Raw genomic sequence first — 21,209 nt, 5'->3', positions numbered from 1 at the left:
AATAAAAAAGAGCAAATGATGAACAATAATTTTAAACAAAACATTAAAATCGTTGCCTGAATCAGAGCATAAAGCATGAAACAGCAAGTGCCACTTCTGATACTATGCAGGCGCAAACTTTTTGCATTTAGAAACTTTTTCCCCTTCTAGTTCACCAATTTAAAGCAACTTTCGGCAGCAAACTAGAGGCCTCAAATTTTGCCCCAAGCAATTTCTTCAAATTTTTTTGATTTGCAAATGAGCTGTAACACTTATTTATGGGCTAGACAATCCTCTGTTAGTATTTTTTCCATACCGAAAAGTACATTATGTCATGCAAGTGTGCAACAAATGTCTGCCATATAATACAATTATAGGGCTTGTGTTGAACATGTGTATTGTAAAAAAAAACTGCTACCTACTGGGCAGCAAGTCCTGCATATGTTATCCAAGTTTTTCTACAATAATGTCCAAGAACACATGAAGCAATAACGCAGTTCCTGCATTTCATTTATAGTAATCCCAACCTAAGGACTCATTCAGATGTCAGTTTTTCATGTATAAGTTCTATCCATGTTTTCTCTAATGACCCCCCACAACAGGACAGGAGTATGTCATCTCACCCTAATAGGGACAGGAAACATAAAAGGTCAAATATCCTCTCCCACTTCCTTTCCCCAGTGGTTTTTCCTGTCCCCGTAAGGATGAAGAGGTCATCCTAGAGTGCTCTGTGCTAGCAGCAAACACTGTGGAAGATACTAGCCGGACAGCGGGAGACAGATTGGGCTCATCTCTCCTCGCACTGTTTCTGACTCCAATGGACTCAGAACTCTCCCCTCCAGTCCGCGACTTCAGATAAAGTCTAGGGGGTTTTCAGCACTCTCCAGCCCATCTCCTCCCCTTCCTCCTCATGCACCAGACCGATGAAGTTGGGACGCGGCGGTGGGGCATGCTTCCGGCTTCCCTCGCTGGAGTGCATGTGATGCGGTCCAGTCAACGGAAGTGACGTCACACGCGGGGTGTCATCAGATGAGGTTACTTCTGGTTTCTGCATTTCACAGTGGAACACAGCAGCAAAAATTGTGTTTCCCCTCCCTATTAGGATAAGATTGCATCTTCCTGTGTGCTGTCGTGGTGGGTTATTTGGAACCGAATTACCAGTTAGTCTAATTCTATTTTCTATATCCTATTATTAGTCTATGGAACTGTTCACATGCCTGATATTTTTGAAGACCGAATGGTCCACACAAAAACGCAAAGACATGTTCGATTTTGAACGAAGATATTAATCAAACTCGACAATACAAGTCTATGAATCCATGAAAAACAAATCTGACAGAACTAGGATTTTATCAGTGTGCTGTCTGATTTTCATGTTAGAAGCTTAAGAAAACATCTAGTAATCAAAACAAAGAAAACATAATGAAATTCTGATGGTAAAAACTGAAGAAAATTAGTTAGTTTTTTGAACACAAGAAGAATCACTGACAACTGAATGAGGCAACTTATAACTGCGCTAAATAACGCACTTTTAGATCCCATTCATACATCAGTATTTTTTCATTAGTGTTTGCATGCCAATACCAGGAGTGGAACTTACAGAGCAAAACTTTAACTGAAAGATTGAAATCTGTTCTGTGTTTTGGTGACACTCCTGGTTTTGGCATGCAAATACTGATGAAATACTCATGCCTCAATACCCCAGCACTGCCGCCTGCACTCGGGGCCAGAGCGTTCAGCTGCATAGAAATACATGCACACTCCGATCCCGAGTGCAGGCGGCAGTGCCGGGTATTGATGCGAGAGACTCACATGTTGAGTAACTCCCATTGCAGATACAAGTGTGACAACGACCTAAATATTACACTCTTGATATGGGTAATGAATAAATACCTAAATCATTTTAACCACTTATTGACCAAGCTAAATTTTTCAAATCGGACATCACTTTATCTGACAATAACTCTAGAATGTTTCAACATATGCCAGCGACTGAGATTTTTTTTTTTTTCGTGACATTATACTTTATGACAGTGGTAAATTTAGGTTGATATGTTTTTTTTAAAAAAATATTAGATGTGACATTTCAAAAAGGTTGCAATTTCCAAGCTTTGAATGTTTATACCTTTAATCCAGAGTCAAAGTACACAAAATAGTTAATAAACAACATTTACCTTTCGTCTGCCTCACATCAACACCATTTGTGAAATGCCCCTTTGTTTTGTTTAGATGTTACAAGATTTACAAAATTAGCAAATTTTCATTTTTTTTAAAGGAAATTTGCAAAATGTATGTTTATAGGGAACTATTCAGTTTTGAAGAGACTTTTCAGAGCCTATATATTGGAAAAAGTCCAAAGTGATACAATTAAAAAAAAAAACAAAAAACTGCAGCTCCTTGAGAGTCACCATCGGTCTTTTGTGTCTCTTAAGTAGTGCTTTCCTTGCTTGAGAATGTCAGTCTATGTGGATGGTCATATCTTGGTAGGTTTGAAGTTGTGCCATACTCCATTTTATGATGATAGATTGAACAGTGCTCCATGAGATGTTCAGAGCCTGGGCTATATTTTTTTATAACCTAACCCTCTTTTACTTTTATCCACAAATGTATACCTGACTTATCTGGCGTTTTATTTGGTTTTCATGATGCCGTTTGCACCCTAATGTTCTCAAACAAACTTCTGAAGCCTTCTCAGAACAGCTGTAGTTATAATAAGAATAAATTACATACAGGTGGACTCGATTTTCTAATTATGTGACTTATGGAGGAAATTGGTCACTAAGGATTTTATTTAAGGATATCATTCTACAGGGGGTTGAATACAAATACACATAATTTTTCAGACTTATATTTTTAAATTATTTAGAAAACCATGTATCATTTCCTTTACAGTTCACAAATATTTGCTAATTAGTGTTGGTATATCATATAAAATCCCCCCAAAATACATTTAAGTTTATGGGTGTAACGTGAAAAAATATGGTTTAATTTATGAGGCATGAATACATTTCAAGGCAATAGAACTATAAGGAAACAGCTATAACATTTTTGTATTTTATTAACCCCTTTACCCCCAAGGGTGGTTTGCACGTTAATGACCGGGCGAATTTTTACAATTCTGACCACTGTCCCTTTATGAGGTTATAACTCTGGAACGCTTCAACGGATCCCAGTGATTCTGACATTGTTTTCTCGTGACATATTGTACTTCATGACAATGGTAAAAATTCTTTGATAGTACCTGCGTTTATTTGTGAAAAAAACGGAAATTTGGCGAAAATTATGAAAATTTCGCAATTTTCCAACTTTGAATTTTTATGCAATTAAATCACAGAGATATGTCACACAAAATACTTAATAAGTAACATTTCCCACATGTCTACTTTACATCAGCACAATTTTGGAACCAAAATTTTTTTTTGTTAGGGAGTTATAAGGGTTAAAAGTTGACCAGCAATTTCTCATTTCTACAACACCATTTTTTTTTAGGGACCACATCTCATTTGAAGTCATTTTGAGGGGTCTATATGATAGAAAATACCCAAGTGTGACACCATTCTAAAAACTACACCCCTCAAGGTGCTCAAAACCATATTAAAGAAGTTTATTAACCCTTCTGGTGCTTCACAGGAATTTTTTGAATGTTTAAATAAAAATGAACATTTAACTTTTTTTCACAAAAAATTTAATTCAGCTCCAATTTGTTTTATTTTACCAAGGGTAACAGGAGAAAATGGACCCCAAACATTGTTGTACAATTTGTCCTGAGTACGCCAATACCCCACATGTGGGGGTAAACCACTGTTTGGGCGCATGGCAGAGCTCGGAAGCGAAGGAGCGCCATTTGACTTTTCAATGCAAAATTGACTGGAATTGAGATGGGACGCCATGTTTCGTTTGGAGAGCCCCTGATGTGCCTAAACATTGAAACCCCCCACAAGTGACACCATTTTGGAAAGTAGACCCCCTAAGGAACTTATCTAGAGGTGTGGTGAGCACTTTGACCCACCAAGTGCTTCACAGAAGTTTATAATGTAGAACCGTAAAAATAAAAAATCATATTTTTTCACAAAAATTATCTTTTCGCCACCAATTTTTTATTTTCCCAAGGGTAAGAGAAGAAATTGGACCCCAAAAGTTGCTGTACAATTTGTCCTGAGTACGCTGATAGCCCATATGTGGGGGTAAACCACTGTTTGGGCGGATGGGAGAGCTCGGAAGGGAAGGAGCGCCGATTGACTTTTCAATGCAAAATTGACAGGAATTGAGATGGGACGCCATGTTGCGTTTGAAGAGCCACTGATGTGCCTAAACATTGAAACCCCCACAAGTGACACCATTGTGGAAAGTAGACCCCCTAAGGAACTTATCTAGAGGTGTGGTGAGCACTTCGACCCACCAAGTGCTTCACAGAAGTTTATAATGCAGAGCCGTAAAAATAAAACAAAATTTTTTCCCCACAAAAATTATTTTTTAGCCCCCAGTTTTGTATTTTCCCGAGGGTAACAGGAGAAATTGGACGCCAAAATTTGTTGCCCAATTTGTCCTGAGTGCGATGATACACCATATGTGGGGGGAACCACTGTTTGGGCACATGGGAGGGCTCGGAAGGGAAGGAGTGCCATTTGAATGCAGACTTAGATGGAATGGTTTGCAGGTGTCACATTGCGTTTGCAGAGCCCCTAATGTACCTAAACAGTAGAAACCCCCCACAAGTGACCATTTTGGAAAGTAGACCCCCTTAGGAACTTATCTAGATGTGTGCTGAGCGCTTTGACCCACCAAGGGCTTCACAGAAGTTTATAATGGAGAGCCGCAAAAATAAAACAAAAATTTTTTCCCACAAAAATTATTTTTTAGCCCCCAGTTTTGTATTTTCCCGAGCGTAACAGGAGAAATTGGACCCCACAATTTGTTGTCCAATTTGTCCTGAGTGCGCTGATACCCCATATGTGGGGGGGAACCACTGTTTGGGCGCATGGGAGGGCTCGGAACGGAAGGAGCTCCATTTGGAATGAGGACTTAGATGGAATGGTCTGCAGGTGTCACATTGCATTTGCAGAGCCCCTAATGTACCTAAACAGTAGAAACCTCCCACAAGTGACATCATTTTGGAAACTAGACTCCCTAAGGAACTCATCTAGATGTGTTGTGATAGCTTTGAACCCCCAAGTGTTTCACTACAGTTTGTAACGCAGAGCCGTGAAAATTAAAAAAAAAAATCTTTCCCCCCAAAATTATTTTTTAGTCCCCAGTTTTGTATTTTCCCGAGGGTAAGAGGAGAAATTCGACCCCAAAAGTTGTTGTACAATTTGTCCTGAGTACGCTGATACCCCGTATGTTGGGGGGAACCACCGTTTGAGCGCATGGCAGAGCTCGGAAGGGAAGGAGCGCCATTTGGAATGCAGACTTAGATGGAATGGTCTGCAGGCGTCACATTGCGTTTGCAGAACCCCTAATGTACCTAAACAGTAGAAACCCCCCACAAGTGACCCCATATTGGAAACTAGACCCCCCAGGGAACTAATCTAGATGTGTTGTGAGAACTTTGAACCCCCAAGTGTTTCACTACAGTTTATAACGCAGAGCCGTGAAAATAAAAAAATCCTTTTTTTTCCCACAAAAATTATTTTTTAGCCCCCAGTTTTGTATTTTCCCAAGGGTAACAGGAGAAAGTGGACCCCAAAAGTTGTTGTCCTATTTGTCCTGAGTACGCTGATACCCCATATGTTGGGGTAAACCCCTGTTTGGGCACACGGGAGAGCTCGGAAGGGAAGAAGCACTGTTTTACTTTTTCAACGCAGAATTGGCTGGAATTGAGATCGGACGCCATGTCGCGTTTGGAGAGCCCCTGATGTGCCGAAACAGTGGAAACCCCCCAATTCTAACTGAAACCCTAATCCAAACACACCCCTAACCCTCATCCCAACAGTAACCCTAACCACACCTCTAACCCTGACACACCCCTAACCCTAATCCCAACCCTATTCCCAACTGTAAATGTAATCTAAACCCTAACCCTAACTTTAGCCCTAACCCTAGCCCTAACCCTAGCCCTAACCCTAATGGGAAAATGGAAATAAATACATTTTTTTAATTTTTCCCTAACTAAGGGGGTGATGAAGGGGGGTTTGATTTACTTTTATAGCGGGTTTTTTAGCGGATTTTTATGATTGGCAGCCGTCACACACTGAAAGACGCTTTTTATTGCAAAAAATATTTTTTGCGTTACCACATTTTGAGAGCTATAATTTTTCCATATTTTGGTCCACAGAGTCATGTGAGGTCTTGTTTTTTGCGGGACGAGTTGACGTTTTTATTGGTAACATTTTCGGGCACGTGACATTTTTTGATCGCTTTTTATTCCGATTTTTGTGAGGCAGAATGACCAAAAACCAGCTATTCATGAATTTCTTTTGGGGGAGGCGTTTATACCGTTCTGCGTTTGGTAAAATTGATAAAGCAGTTTTATTCTTCGGGTCAGTACGATTACAGCGACACCTCATTTATATCATTTTTTTATGTTTTGGCGCTTTTATACGATAAAAACTATTTTATAGAAAAAATAATTATTTTTGCATCGCTTTATTCTCAGGACTATACCTTTTTTATTTTTTTGCTGATGATGCTGTATGGCGGCTCGTTTTTTGCGGGACAAGATGACGTTTTCAGCGGTACCATGGTTATTTATATCTGTCTTTTTGATCGCGTGTTATTCCACTTTTTGTTCGGCGGTATGATAATAAAGCGTTATTTTTTGCCTCGTTTTTTTTTTTCTTACGGTGTTTACTGAAGGGGTTAACTAGTGGGCCAGTTTTACAGGTCGGGCCGTTACGGACGCGGCGATACTAAATATATGTACTTTTATTGTTTTTTTTTTTTATTTAGATAAAGAAATATATTCATGGGAATATTTTTTTTTTTCATTATTTTGGAATATTTTTTTTTTACACATTTGAAAATTTTTTTTTTACTTTTTTACTTTGTCCCAGGGGGGGACATCACAGATCAGTGATCTGACAGTGTGCACAGCACTCTGTCAGATCACCGATCTGATAGCAGTGCAGGCTGCTTCACAGTGCCTGCTCTGAGCAGGCTTCTGTGAAGCCACCTCCCTCCCTGCAGGACCCGGATCCGCGGCCATCTTGGATCCGGGGCTCGAGCAGGGAGGGAGGTGAGGAGACCCTCGCAGCAACGCGATCACATCGCGTTGCTGCGGGGGGCTCAGGGAAGCCCGCAGGGAGCCCCCTCTCTGCGCGATGCTTCCCTGCACCTCCGGCACATCGCGATCATCTTTGATTGCGGTGTGCCAGGGGTTAATGTGCCGGGGGCGGTCCGTGACCGCTCCTGGCACATAGTGCCGGATGTCAGCTGCGATAGGCAGCTGACACCCGGCCGCGATCGGCGGCGCTCCCCCTGTGAGCGCCGCCGATCGCGCTGGACGTACTATCCTGTCCGTGGTCATGGGGGCCCACCCCACCTCGACGGGATAGTACATCCCATGTCAGAAAGGGGTTAAGAAGAAAATTAGGGGCAGGGCTATTTCACAAAACAACTACTAGGACATTTAGGTGTTAAACTCTATTGGTTTGTACACATTGGAGATCAGAGTGGCGATCAGAGGTGGCCTAATCCATGCGCATTAGAAGCTGCGTTACACAGGCGACTGTCTCTAACAGCCAGAACGGACTTCCAATCGCTGCTGTTAACTATTTAGATACTGCTGTCAATTTCTGATAGTGGTACTTAAATGGAGTGGTCGTGATGCTTTCGTTCACCAGATGCAATCACTGGGCACCGATGGGTCACCATGGCAGCCAAGGCCATGCTAAATGTCTCAGTTGTCGCCATTTTGGAACTCCTGTGAAGCTAAAGCTACAGCTGGATAGGAGACCAATATTTTCACTTTATTTTGCAAAACTATGGCATTATATTGTATAACGAGCAGACAATAGCAGATTCAATTCCTCTAAAGGGACTTCATGATAAAATAAAATAAATGAAATTCAAGATCACCTTTCTTTTCCCGGTTTAAAAAAACAAACATTTGGAATCACCTTGTCTGAAAAAGTGTGGTCTATTAAAATAGAAAACTCATTACACCGTAAGATAAATGCTGTCAAAACAAAGTGAAAAAAATATATTTTTATCATAAACAATGCAACAAAAAGTGATAAAAACATTATGTACTTAAATTGGTATGAATACCAGCAACAGCCCACCACTAGGGTTGCCAACTTGACTTTTTATTTTTTCTGGACAGGTTATCAAAAAATCAGACAGACAATATTTATTACAGACACATTGGAAAACCTTAAAAAATCACTATAGGTACAAGTGATCCGTATCTACGGCTCATAATTCTCATATGAACACACTAGCTGTATTCCAATGATAGTGAAAATTTTCTGCATGTTTCCTCAGCTTCAAAAAAAATCAGGGACACCTTTTTTTTTTTTTACGGACAGGGCAAATGTCCTATTTGTATGAAGTTCCGGAATTTCTGGACAATTGGCAACTCTGCTCCCATGCAAAAAACAATACTTCATACAGCGCCATTGCGTCTGGTCTCATACAAGACCATAAGGCTGTGTGCACACAATCTCTTTTTGCAATGTAGATGTAAAAAAAACCTGAAGGGATTCCTGATGTCAGCAAAGTGAATGAGAATCCTGAAGTCTCACGCACAGGTTGCTGATTTGTGACTTGCAGATTTGGTGCAGATTCAGATCTGTGGCACGTCGCTGTGTGAGACTCGGCGACTCAGAAGCGAGGCGACGTCACTGACCTTCAGAGTCGCCAGGTCCCGGTAGTGGTTGTTTGCAAAGCCCTTAAAGCTTCAGCACGAGGCTTCATAGGATTTGTACCCCAGATTCGGTGGACTGTCAGACCTGCATGGTCCTTTTTCTTATCTATAATAAAGTGGTGAACGAGGGAAAACGTCTGTTATTATTTCTTTGTGTTTTGGGATGTTCTTTTCAGGTTCCCATTTGCTGGGCTACAACGAACCTGCCTGGGATGATTTGTTAATAAAGTGGTCAACCAGGGAAGGTGTGGTTCAGTGTTTAAAGTATTTTTCTGGGTTTCTTTTTATTACTGTTGGTACTGGGGGTATCACTTGTGAAAGAAGTGAGCCCAGCTTCAATCCATAAAATCAAATAAATAAAATCCTTTACTTTATGATGATCAAACTAAGTTTAAGAACGCATTAGTCATTCGGAACGTGTCCGGTTTCACGTCCTTGCACCCCATATCCCCAATCATACCTAGGCATAGTGTAGTGGTGCCAATGTCAGGGCTGTGGAGTCAATACGCAAAACCACTGACCCTGACATGATGCAGAAGTTGGTTTCTTATTCGGGCTGAAGTTGGTTTCTTATTCAGCAGTTTCTTATTCGGCTATTTTTTATTTTCTGTTTTTTTCAGGTTTTGGTATAAAAATAAACCATTCTGAGTATATAATAATATGCGGTCATGTGTCCTTTTGTGAATACACTTAAAAACAGATACAAAATTTAGAAGGCTGGCACAAAAATGGGCATCAAAGTGGGCACTGAGGTATGGTATTGAAGGGGTTAAATGCCTTTGTGCCACTGATTTAACACCTGATTTACATTTTTACTGATGCCCCACATGAAATGCATGTCACTCCAGCCTGGCACAAATGGGTTCTGGGCATCAAAGTACTCAAATCACCCATTTTCACAGATTTGAAAAAGTAACAGCTATTTTTAAGGGGTTAAATAGCTTTGTGCCACTAATCTAACACCTGATTTACATACCTACTGATGCCGCACATGAAATCCATGTCACTCCAGCCTGGCACAAATGGGTTCTGGGCATCTAAACTGGCATCAAAGCGGACAAATCACCCATTTTCACAGATTTGAATAAGTAACAGCTATTTTTAAGGGGTTAAATAGCTTTGTGCCACTGATCTAACACCTGATTTACATACCTACTGATGCCCCACATGAAATCCATGTCACTCCAGCCTGGCACAAATGGGTTCTGGGCATCAGAACTAGCATCAAAGTGGGCAAATCACCCATTTTCACAGATTTGAATAAGTAACAGCTATTTTTAAGGGGTTAAATAGCTTTGTGCCACTGATCTAACACCTGATTTACATACCTACTGATGCCCCACATGAAATCCATGTCACTCCAGCCTGGCATCATTAGGTATGTTAATCAGGTGTTAGATTAGTGGCACAAAGGCATTTAACCCCTTAAAAATAGCTGTTACTTATTCAAATCTGTGAAAATGGGTGATTTGTCCGCTTTGATGCCAGTTTAGATGCCCAGAACCCATTTGTGCCAGGCTGGAGTGACATGGATTTCATGTGGGGCATCAGTAGGTATGTAAATCAGGTGTTAGATCAGTGGCACAAAGGCATTTAACCCCTCAAAAATAGCTGTTACTTATTCAAATCTGTGAAAATGGGCGATTTGACCATTTTGATGCCAGTTCTGATGCCCAGAACCCATTTGTGCCAGGCTGGAGTGACATGGATTTCATGTGGGGCATCAGTAGGTATGTAAATCAGGTGTTAGATCAGTGGCACAAAGGCATTTAACCCCTCAAAAATAGCTGTTACTTATTCAAATCTGTGAAAATGGGCAATTTGACCATTTTGATGCCAGTTCTGATGCCCAGAACCCATTTGTGCCAGGCTGGAGTGACATGGATTTCATGTGGGGCATCCGTAGGTATGTAAATCAGGTTTTAGATCAGTGGCACAAAGGCATTTAACCCCTCAAAAATAGCTGTTACTTATTCAAATCTGTGAAAATGGGCGATTTGCCCCCTTTGATGCCAGTTTTGATGCCCAGAACCCATTTGTGCCAGGCTGCAGTGACATGGATTTCATGTGGGGCATCAGTAGGTATGTAAATCAGGTGTTAGATTAGTGGCACAAAGGCATTTAACCCCTTAAAAATAGCTGTTACTTATTCAAATCTATGAAAATGGGTGATTTGAGTACTTTGATGCCAGTTTTGATGCCCAGAACCCATTTGTGCCAGGCTGGAGTGACATGGATTTCATGTGGGGCATCAGTAGGTATGTAAATCAGGTGTTAGATTAGTGGCACAAAGGCATTTAACCCCTTAAAAATAGCTGTTACTTATTCAAATCTGTGAAAATGTGCAATTTGCCCACTTTGATGCCAGTTCTGATGCCCAGAACCCATTTGTGCCAGGCTGGAGTGACATGGATTTCATGTGGGGCATCAGTAGGTATGTAAATCAGGTGTTATATCAGTGGCACAAAGGCATTTAACCCCTTAAAAATAGCTGTTACTTATTCAAATCTGTGAAAATGGGCGATTTGCCCCCTTTGATGCTAGTTTTGATGCCCAGAACCCATTTGTGCCAGGCTGAAGTGATTTGACTTTGATGTGGGGCATCACTAGGTATGTAAATCAGGTGTTAGATTAGTGGCACAAAGGCATTTAACCCCTTAAAAATAGCTGTTACTTATTCAAATCTGTGAAAATGGGTGATTTGCCCACTTTGATGCCAGTTCTGATGCCCAGAACCCATTTGTGCCAGGCTGGAGTGACATGGATTTCATGTGGGGCATCAGTAGGTATGTAAATCAGGTGTTAGATCAGTGGCACAAAGGCATTTAACCCCTTAAAAATAGCTGTTACTTATTCAAATCTGTGAAAATGTGCAATTTGCCCACTTTGATGCCAGTTTTGATGCCCAGAACCCATTTGTGCCAGGCTGGAGTGACATGGATTTCATGTGGGGCATCAGTAGGTATGTAAATCAGGTGTTAAATCAGTGGCACAAAGGCATTTAACCCCTTCAATACCATACCTCAGTGCCCACTTTGATGCCCATTTTTGTGCCAGCCTTCTAAATTTTGTATCTGTTTTTAAGTGTATTCACAAAAGGACACATGACCGCATATTATTATATACTCAGAATGGTTTATTTTTATACCAAAACCTGAAAAAAAACAGAAAATAAAAAATAGCCGAATAAGAAACTGCTGACTAAGAAACCAACTTCAGCCCGAATAAGAAACTGAACGAATAAGAAACCAACTTCAGCATCGTGACCCTGACCAAGTCCCCAGCACGGTCTCCTTACTGCGCATGTGCATAAAGTGCAGCACAGATTCATCTCCCTAACAGCCGAGATCATTAATCACGAACAGCGCAGACATTTACACAGGACAGTTCAGAACTTTCCCAAATTATGAAAATTACAGCACATCCTACATTTACTACTGTACCCAATTTATTATATATTTTTGGAGTCAGAGTCGGTCCATTTTATTCAGACTCCAAGCTCAGCTAGCTTCAGACTACACAGGCATCACTGCGGAACAAGAACACGAGCGCTTCTGTGGCCAAGAGATACAGAAATGGCGGGCAGCTCTCTGCAGCAACACACGACGTGTGCACGGAGCCTGACCCAGGAGCAGTGCGGTATTCTCTCACTGAGGACCCGCACTAGCTGACTATTCTCCTCAGAAGCAGGAAAGGCAGAGCCGTCCCGGAGCTGTGGTGTAAGGACGAGGCGGGAACATCCGAGTGCAGCACGCACTGTCCGAGCTCCGCCGAGACCACTGGGTCACACAATGCCGGCGGTACGCCCCCCAGGCACCACACTCCGCCCGCCGCCACAGCACAGTGATGTTACCGTAATGACAGGACGACTAGCGCCGCCCGCCCAGTCACCTGTCAGCGACGTCACCCAGGAGGCACGCTGACGGGTCAGCTGACAGTGACGCCACATCCCTCGGTCTTCCGCGCGCTCAGCTGGTTGTTCACCAGTGACGTCATTCTGTGCGGCGGAAGATGGCGGATACTATACCTCTCCAGCCGGTGCAGAAAAGAGCGGCCTATTACACGGCAGACAGGAGTAAGAGGAGGTGAGGAGAGAGCGCCGCCTCCGGTTACTGTGCACCTGTGCTATTCACGTGTGACTGAACATGGACTAGAATGAGTGTCTCCAGCCATACTCAACCTCGGGCACAGTGCCCGCCAATCACTAGGCAGCTTCCATTTCTCAAAGTCTTTTAGGCATAAGAGCTGCACTGTAATTGGTGGGCGCTGACAACTGCCCCCCAACTCCTGCTGTCTGTGCAGTGCAGTGTGCTTCGTGCTGTGCCTGCCCGTGACAGATGGCAGCTGCCCACTAGACTGCCGGAAAGTGGCAGGAAACTTTCCCAGGTGTACCCCCTGATCAGCAGGAAAAGAATGTGATTTGTGCTGGTAATATGGAGATCTAATATTCAAAATGCTGTTCATTAAGACACATACATCAGCAACCCCCCCCCTGACCGGTGATGGGAGCGACACCTCCTATACAGTGTTAGACCGCACATACATCAGCGACCCCCCACTGACCGGTAACCGGAGCGACACCTCCTATATAGTGTTAGACCGCACATACATCAGCGACCCCCCACTGACCGGTGACAGGAGCGTCACCTCCTATATAGTGTTAGACCGCACATACATCAGCGACCCCCCACTGACCGGTGACAGGAGCGTCACCTCCTATATAGTGTTAGACCACACATACATCAGTGACCCCCACTGACCGGTGACAGGAGCGTCACCTCCTATATAGTGTTAGACCGCACATACATCAGCGACCCCCCCACTGACCGGTGACGGGAGCGTCACCTCCTATATAGTGTTAGACCGCACATACATCAGCGACCCCCCCACTGACCGGTGACAGGAGCGTCACCTCCTATATAGTGTTAGACCACACATACATCAGTGACCCCCACTGACCGGTGACAGGAGCGTCACCTCCTATATAGTGTTAGACCGCACATACATCAGTGACCCCCACTGACCGGTGACAGGAGCGTCACCTCCTATATAGTGTTAGACCACACATACATCAGTGACCCCCACTGACCGGTGACAGGAGCGACACCTCCTATACAGTGTTAGACCGGACACATACATCAGCAACCCCCCCACTGACCATTGACGGGAGCGACACCTCCTATACAGTGTTAGACCGCACATACATCAGCGACCCCCACTGACCGGTGACAGGAGCGTCACCTCCTATACAGTGTTAGACAGAACATACATCAGCGACCCCCCACTGACCATTGACGAGAGCGACACCTCCTATACAGTGTTAGACCGCACATACATCAGAGACCCCCCACTGACCGGTAACGGGAGCGACACCTCCTATACAGTGTTAGACCACACATACATCAGTGACCCCCACTGACCGGTGACAGGAGCGACACCTCCTATACAGTGTTAGACCGCACATACATCAGAGACCCCCCACTGACCGGTAACGGGAGCGACACCTCCTATACAGTGTTAGACCACACATAAATCAGTGACCCCCACTGACCGGTGACAGGAGCGTCACCTCCTATATAGTGTTAGACCACACATACATCAGTGACCCCCACTGACCGGTGACAGGAGCGACACCTCCTATACAGTGTTAGACCGCACATACATCAGCGACCCCCCACTGACCATTGACGGGAGCGACACCTCCTATACAGTGTTAGACCGCACATACATCAGCAACCCCCCACTGACCGGTAACGGGAGCGACACCTCCTATACAGTGTTAGACCGAACATACATCAGCGACCCCCCACTGACCGGTGACAGGAACGACACCTCCTATACAGTGTTAGACCACACATACATCAGTGACCCCCCCACTGACCGGTGACAGGAGCGACACCTCCTATACAGTGTTAGACCGCACATACATCAGCGACCGACCACTGACTGGTGACAGGAGCGACACCTCCTAAACAGTGTTAGACACATACATCAGCGACCCCCCACTGACCGGTGACAGGAGCGACACCTCCTATACAGTGTTAGACCGCACATACATCAGCGACCCCCCACTGACTGGTGACAGGAGCGACACCTCCTATACAGTGTTAGACCGCACATACATCAGCGACCGACCACTGACTGGTGACAGGAGTGACACCTCCTAAACAGTGTTAGACACATACATCAGCGACCCCCCACTGACCGGTGACGGGAGCGACACCTCCTGTACAGTGTTTGACCGCACATACATCAGCGACCCCCCACTGACCGGTGACGGGAGCGACACCTCCTGTACAGTGTTAGACCGAACATACATCAGCGACCCCCCACTGACCGGTGACGGGAGCGACACCTCCTGTACAGTGTTTGACCGCACATACATCAGCGACCCCCCACTGACCGTTGACGGGAGCGACATCTCCTATACAGTGGTAGACACATACATCAGCGACCCCCGACTGACCGGTGACGAGAGCGACACCTCCTATACAGTGTTAGACCGCACATACATCAGCGACCCCCCATTGACCGGTAACGGGAGCGACACCTCCTGTACAGTGTTAGACCTCACACATACATCAGCGACCCCCACTGACCGGTGACAGGAGCGACACCTTCTATACAGTGTTAGACCACACATACATCAGCGACCCACCACTGACCGGTGACAGGAACGACACCTCCTGTACAGTGTTAGACCGCACATACATCAGCGACCCCCCACTGACCATTGACGGGAGCGACACCTCCTATACAGTGTTAGACCGCACATACATCAGCGACCCCCCACTGACTGGTGACAGGAACGACACCTCCTATACAGTGTTAGACCGAACATACATCAGCGACCCCCCACTGACCGGTGACAGGAACGACACCTCCTATACAGTGTTAGACCACACATACATCAGCGACCCCCACTGACTGGTGACAGGAGTGACACCTTCTATACAGTGTTAGACCGCACATACATCAGCGACCCCCCCACTGACCGGTGACAGGAGCGACACCTCCTATACAGTGTTAGACCGCACATACATCAGCGACCCCCCACTGACTGGTGACAGGAGCGACACCTCCTAAACAGTGTTAGACACATACATCAGCGACCCCCCACTGACCGGTGACAGGAGCGACACCTCCTGTACAGTGTTAGACCGCACATACATCAGCGACCCCCACTGACCGGTGACAGGAGCAACACCTCCTATACAGTTTTAGACCGCACATACATCAGCGACCCCCCACTGACCGGTGACAGGAGCAACACCTCCTATACAGTGTTAGACCGAACATACATCAGTGACCCCCCACTGACTGGTGTCAGGAGCGACACCTCCTATACAGTGTTAGACTCACATACATCAGCGACCCCCCCCCCACTGACCGGTGACAGGAGCGACACCTCCTGTACAGTGTTAGACAACTCATACATCAGCGACCCCCCACTGACCGGTGATGGGAGCGACACCTCCTATACAGTGTTAGACCACACATACATCAGCGACCCCCCACAGACCGGTGACGGGAGCGACACCTCCTATACAGTGTTAGACCACACATACATCAGCGACCCCCCCACTGACCGGTGACGGGAGCGACCCCTCCTATACAGTGTTAGACCACACATACATCAGCGACCCCCCACTGACCGGTGACGGGAGCGACCCCTCCTATACAGTGTTAGACCGCACATACATCAGCAACCGACCACTGACTGGTGACAGGAGCGACACCTCCTATACAATGTTAGACTGCACATACATCAGCGACCCCCCACTGACCGGTGACTGGAGCGACACCTCCTATACAGTGTTAGACCGCACATACATCAGCGCCCCCCCACTGACTGGTGACAGGAGCGACACCTCCTATACAGTGTTAGACGCACATACATCAGCGACCCCCCCACTGATCGGTGATAGGAGCGACACCTCCTGTACAGTGTTAGACCACTCATACATCAGCGACCCCCCACTGACCGGTGACTGGAGCGACACCTCCTATACAGTGTTAGACCGCACATACATCAGGGCCCCCCCACTGACTGGTGACAGGAGCGACACCTCCTATACAGTGTTAGACGCACATACATCAGCGACCCCCCCACTGATCGGTGATAGGAGCGACACCTCCTGTACAGTGTTAGACCACTCATACATCAGCGACCCCCCACTGACCGGTGACGGGAGCGACGCCTCCTATACAGTGTTAGACCACACATACATCAGCGACCCCCAAGGACCGGTGATGGGAGCGATGCCTCCTATACAGTGTTAGACCGCACATACATCAGCGACCCCCCACTGACCGGTGACGGGAGCGACGCCTCCTATACAGTGTTAGACACATACATCAGCGACCCCCAAGGACCGGTGATGGGAGCGATGCCTCCTATACAGTGTTAGACCACACATACATCAGCGACCCCCCACTGACCGGTGACTGGAGCGACACCTCCTATACAGTGTTAGACCGCACATACATCAGCGACCCCCCACTGACTGGTGACAGGAGCGACACCTCCTATACATTGTTAGACCACACATACATCAGCGACCCCCCCACTGATCGGTGATAGGAGCGACACCTCCTGTACAGTGTTAGACCACACATACATCAGCGACCCCCACTGACCGGTGACAGGAGCGACACCTCCTGTACAGTGTTAGACCACTCATACATCAGCGACCCCCCACTGACCGGTGACGGGAGCGACACCTTCTATACAGTGTTAGACCGCACATACATCAGCGACCCCCCACTGACCGGTAACAGGAGCGACGCCTCCTATACAGTGTTAGACCACTCATACATCAGCGACCCCCCCACTGACCGGTGACGGGAGCGACACCTCCTATACAGTGTTAGACCACTCATACATCAGCGACCCCCCACTGACCGGTAACAGGAGCGACGCCTCCTATACAGTGTTAGACCACTCATACATCAGCGACCCCCCACTGACCGGTAACAGGAGCGACGCCTCCTATACAGTGTTAGACCACTCATACATCAGCGACCCCCCACTGACCGGTAACAGGAGCGACGCCTCCTATACAGTGTTAGACCACTCATACATCAGCGACCCCCCCACTGACCGGTGACGGGAGCGACACCTCCTGTACAGTGTTAGACCGCACATACATCAGCGACCCCCCACTGACCGGTAACAGGAGCGACGCCTCCTATACAGTGTTAGACCACTCATACATCAGCGACCCCCCACTGACCTGTGACGGGAGCGACACCTCCTATACAGTGTTAGACCGCACATACCTCAGCGACCCCCCACTGACCTGTGACGGGAGCGACACCTCCTGTACAGTGTTAGACCGCACATTCATCAGCGACCCCCCACTGACCTGTGACAGGAGCGACACCTCCTGTACAGTGTTAGACCACACATACATCAGTGACCCCCACTGACCGGTGACGGGAGCGACACCTCCTGTACAGTGTTAGACCGCACATACATCAGCGACCCACCTCTGACCTGTGACGGGAGCGACACCTCCTGTACAGTGTTAGACCGCCTATGGGCAGAGATTTCAGGAAGATGATGTGTTGGAAGTAGAAAAGTAGGCAAGTCTGAAGATCTGATCAGGGGTGACTGAATCAGGTTACCCTCACAACAGCAGATCTTTTGAGGAGTTCATGGCAGACAGTGGTTAGTACTATGCTTACCTGGTCCAGGCTAGAGTAACATGGCTGGCAGATTGCTGATAAAGGATCTGTCTGTTTTTTTTAGTTTTTTATTTTTACAATAAGCTTGAAGACATAGAAAATAACAAACGCCCATACACTTCCCCTCCACTGGTCCAGTGCTGCCTCTCTACCACTGCTCCGATCTCTGCAGACGTATGGAAGTCGCAACATAAAGACTATAGAGCATCTGACTGCTGCAGCTAATCACTAGGCAGCTCTACATTTCCCCTGATGTTGATGGCATGAGCTGTTAAGCCCAGTGATAGGTTTCATCAGTCACTTGCACTGTAGCCATGATATCCCCGCTGCTGTCTGTCAGCAAAGACCGGAGGAAGTTAAATATTGGGGTACTGATTATTTTTTGTGTGCCCAATCCTATTAAAGGGAACCTGTCACCCCGTTTTTTGAGATTGAGCTATAAATACTGTTAAATAGGGCCTGCGCTGTGCGTTACTATAGTGTATGTAGTGTACCCTGATTCCCCATGTATGCTGAGAAATACATTACCAAAGTCGCCGTTTTCGCCTGTCAATCAGGCTGGTCTGGTCAGGTGGGCGTGTTCACAGCGCTCTTTTCTTCCCCAGCTTTCCGTTGGTGGCGTAGTGGTGTGCGCATGTCCAGAGTTCCGACTTCCCTGCGCCCACGTGAAGACACAGCGCGCGATCTGCGCTGTAATCCCTTGCATCGGTGGGGGCGGCCATCTTCCTGGGGCCGCGCGTGCGCAGATGGAGTGCTCTGCTGCACGGGGCTTCAGGAAAATGGCCGCGGGATGCCGCGCGTGCGCATTAGAGATCGCGGCGGCCATTTTCCCAAAGCCGAGTTTGCTCGGCTTTGGGAAAATGGCCGCCGCGATCTCTAATGCATTTTCCTGAAGCCCCGTGCAGCAGAGCACTCCATCTGCGCACGCGCGGCCCCAGGAAGATGGCCGCCCCCACTGATGCAAGGGATTACAGCGCAGATCGCGCGCTGTGTCTTCACGTGGGCGCAGGGAAGTCGGAACTCTGGACATGCGCACACCACTACGCCACCAACGGAAAGCTGGGGAAGAAAAGAGCGCTGTGAACACGCCCACCTGACCAGACCAGCCTGATTGACAGGCGAAAACGGCGACTTTGGTAATGTATTTCTCAGCATACATGGGGAATCAGGGTACACTACATACACTATAGTAACGCACAGCGCAGGCCCTATTTAACAGTATTTATAGCTCAATCTCAAAAAACGGGGTGACAGGTTCCCTTTAACGGGGTTATTCTGGGCTTGCATGAAAGTCTGCAGTCATGTATGTGACTGCAGATTTTTGAATCCTCACATTGCAGGTAGTGAAGGCTGTCAGGATTATCCGGCGTCGGGAGATGGGAAGTCATGCGATATGCACGTCTTTGCTCAATGCAAATGTTTTGAGCGAGGTCGTGCACCTCTAGTCAGAATGTGTCCAGAAGAGTAGACATATTGCATACTGCAGTCACATGACCACTCAGTTTTGCAGCCCTAACCAGAGAATCCTGACCTCATGCACTATGCTCAGTGTGAGGATTCACAAGTCTGCAGTCACATGGAGTGACTGCAGACTTTCGTGCCAAACCTGGATAATCCCATTAAGATACATTCTTGGACAAGACCATCAATGCTGGAAAAAATAGAAAGGTGACATGACACACAATGCATTGTAATTGTGGTGTAGTCAAAGATCACAGAGCAATCATAACCTTGTCTACCAGTAAAAGCATCTGCAATAGGAACTTAAGCATCAGAACAACAATTATGGTGCAATGTAAGGAGGTGACCTGGATTGAGGAATTGTATTTTCTGTTAAAGGGAATCTGTCACCCCATTTTTCGCCTATAAGCTGCGGCCACCGCCATCAGGGGCTTATCTACGGCATTCTGTGCTGTATATAAGCCCCCCGATGTAAAAAGATAAGAAAAACAAGTTATATTATACTCACCCAGGGCCGGTCCCGGTGCTGTCCCGTCCGATGGGTGTCGCTGTCTGGGTCCGGAGCCTCCCATCTTCATACGATGACATCCTCTTCTTTGCTTTCTGCCGTGGCTCCTGCGCAGGCATACTTTATCTGCCCTGTTGAGGGCAGAGCAAAGTACTGCAGTGCGCAGGTGTCGGGAAATGTCAGAGAAGCCCAGCGCCTGCGCACTGCAGTACTTTGCTCTGCGCAGGAGCCGCGGCAGGAAGCAAAGAAGAGGACATCATCACACCGGGACCGCCCCTGGGTGAGTATAATCTAAAGGTACTGTCACACTAGACGATATCGCTAGCGATCCGTGACGTTGCAGCGTCCTCGCTAGCGATATCGTCCAGTGTGACAGGCAGCAGCGATCAGGCCCCTGCTGTGCTGTCGCTGGTCGGGGAAGAAAGTCCAGAACTTTATTTCGTCGCTGGACTCCCCGTAGACATCGCTGAATCGGCGTGTGTGACACCGATTCAGCGATGTCTTCGCTGGTAACCAGGGTAAACATCGGGTAACTAAGCGCAGGGCCGCGCTTAGTAACCCGATGTTTACCCTGGTTACCATCCTAAAAGTAAAAAAACAAACACTACATACTTACCTACCGCTGTCTGTCCTCCAGCGCTGTGCTCTGCTCTCCTCCTGCTCTGGCTGTGAGCGTCGGTCAGCCGGAAAGCAGAGCGGTGACGTCACCGCTCTGCTTTCTGGCTGCCCGGCGCTCACAGCCAGACCAGAGAAGCAGAGCGCCGA

The 21,209-nt window shown here is 46.6% G+C and overlaps 1 protein-coding gene across 3 annotated transcripts in view; it reads left to right on the top strand.

Annotated features, from left to right (window-relative positions):
• Positions 1-12,763: 12,763 nt before the first annotated feature.
• Positions 12,764-21,209, top strand: part of ATP9B (ATPase phospholipid transporting 9B (putative)) — a 481,605-nt gene continuing 473,159 nt past the window's right edge. For all 3 annotated transcript variants that reach the window (XM_069730937.1, XM_069730939.1, XM_069730938.1), the window contains exon 1: positions 12,764-12,870. In XM_069730937.1, coding sequence (XP_069587038.1) covers positions 12,797-12,870 — 74 coding nt within the window. In that variant the 5' untranslated portion in view covers positions 12,764-12,796. The remainder of the gene's footprint in view (positions 12,871-21,209) is intronic.

This window comes from Ranitomeya imitator, chromosome 6, assembly GCF_032444005.1.
Source record: "Ranitomeya imitator isolate aRanImi1 chromosome 6, aRanImi1.pri, whole genome shotgun sequence".
In the NCBI taxonomy this organism is placed as follows: domain Eukaryota; kingdom Metazoa; phylum Chordata; class Amphibia; order Anura; family Dendrobatidae; genus Ranitomeya; species Ranitomeya imitator.
The sequence above is the reverse complement of the archived record's forward strand: the minus strand, read 5'-3'. Positions and strand labels throughout refer to the sequence as shown.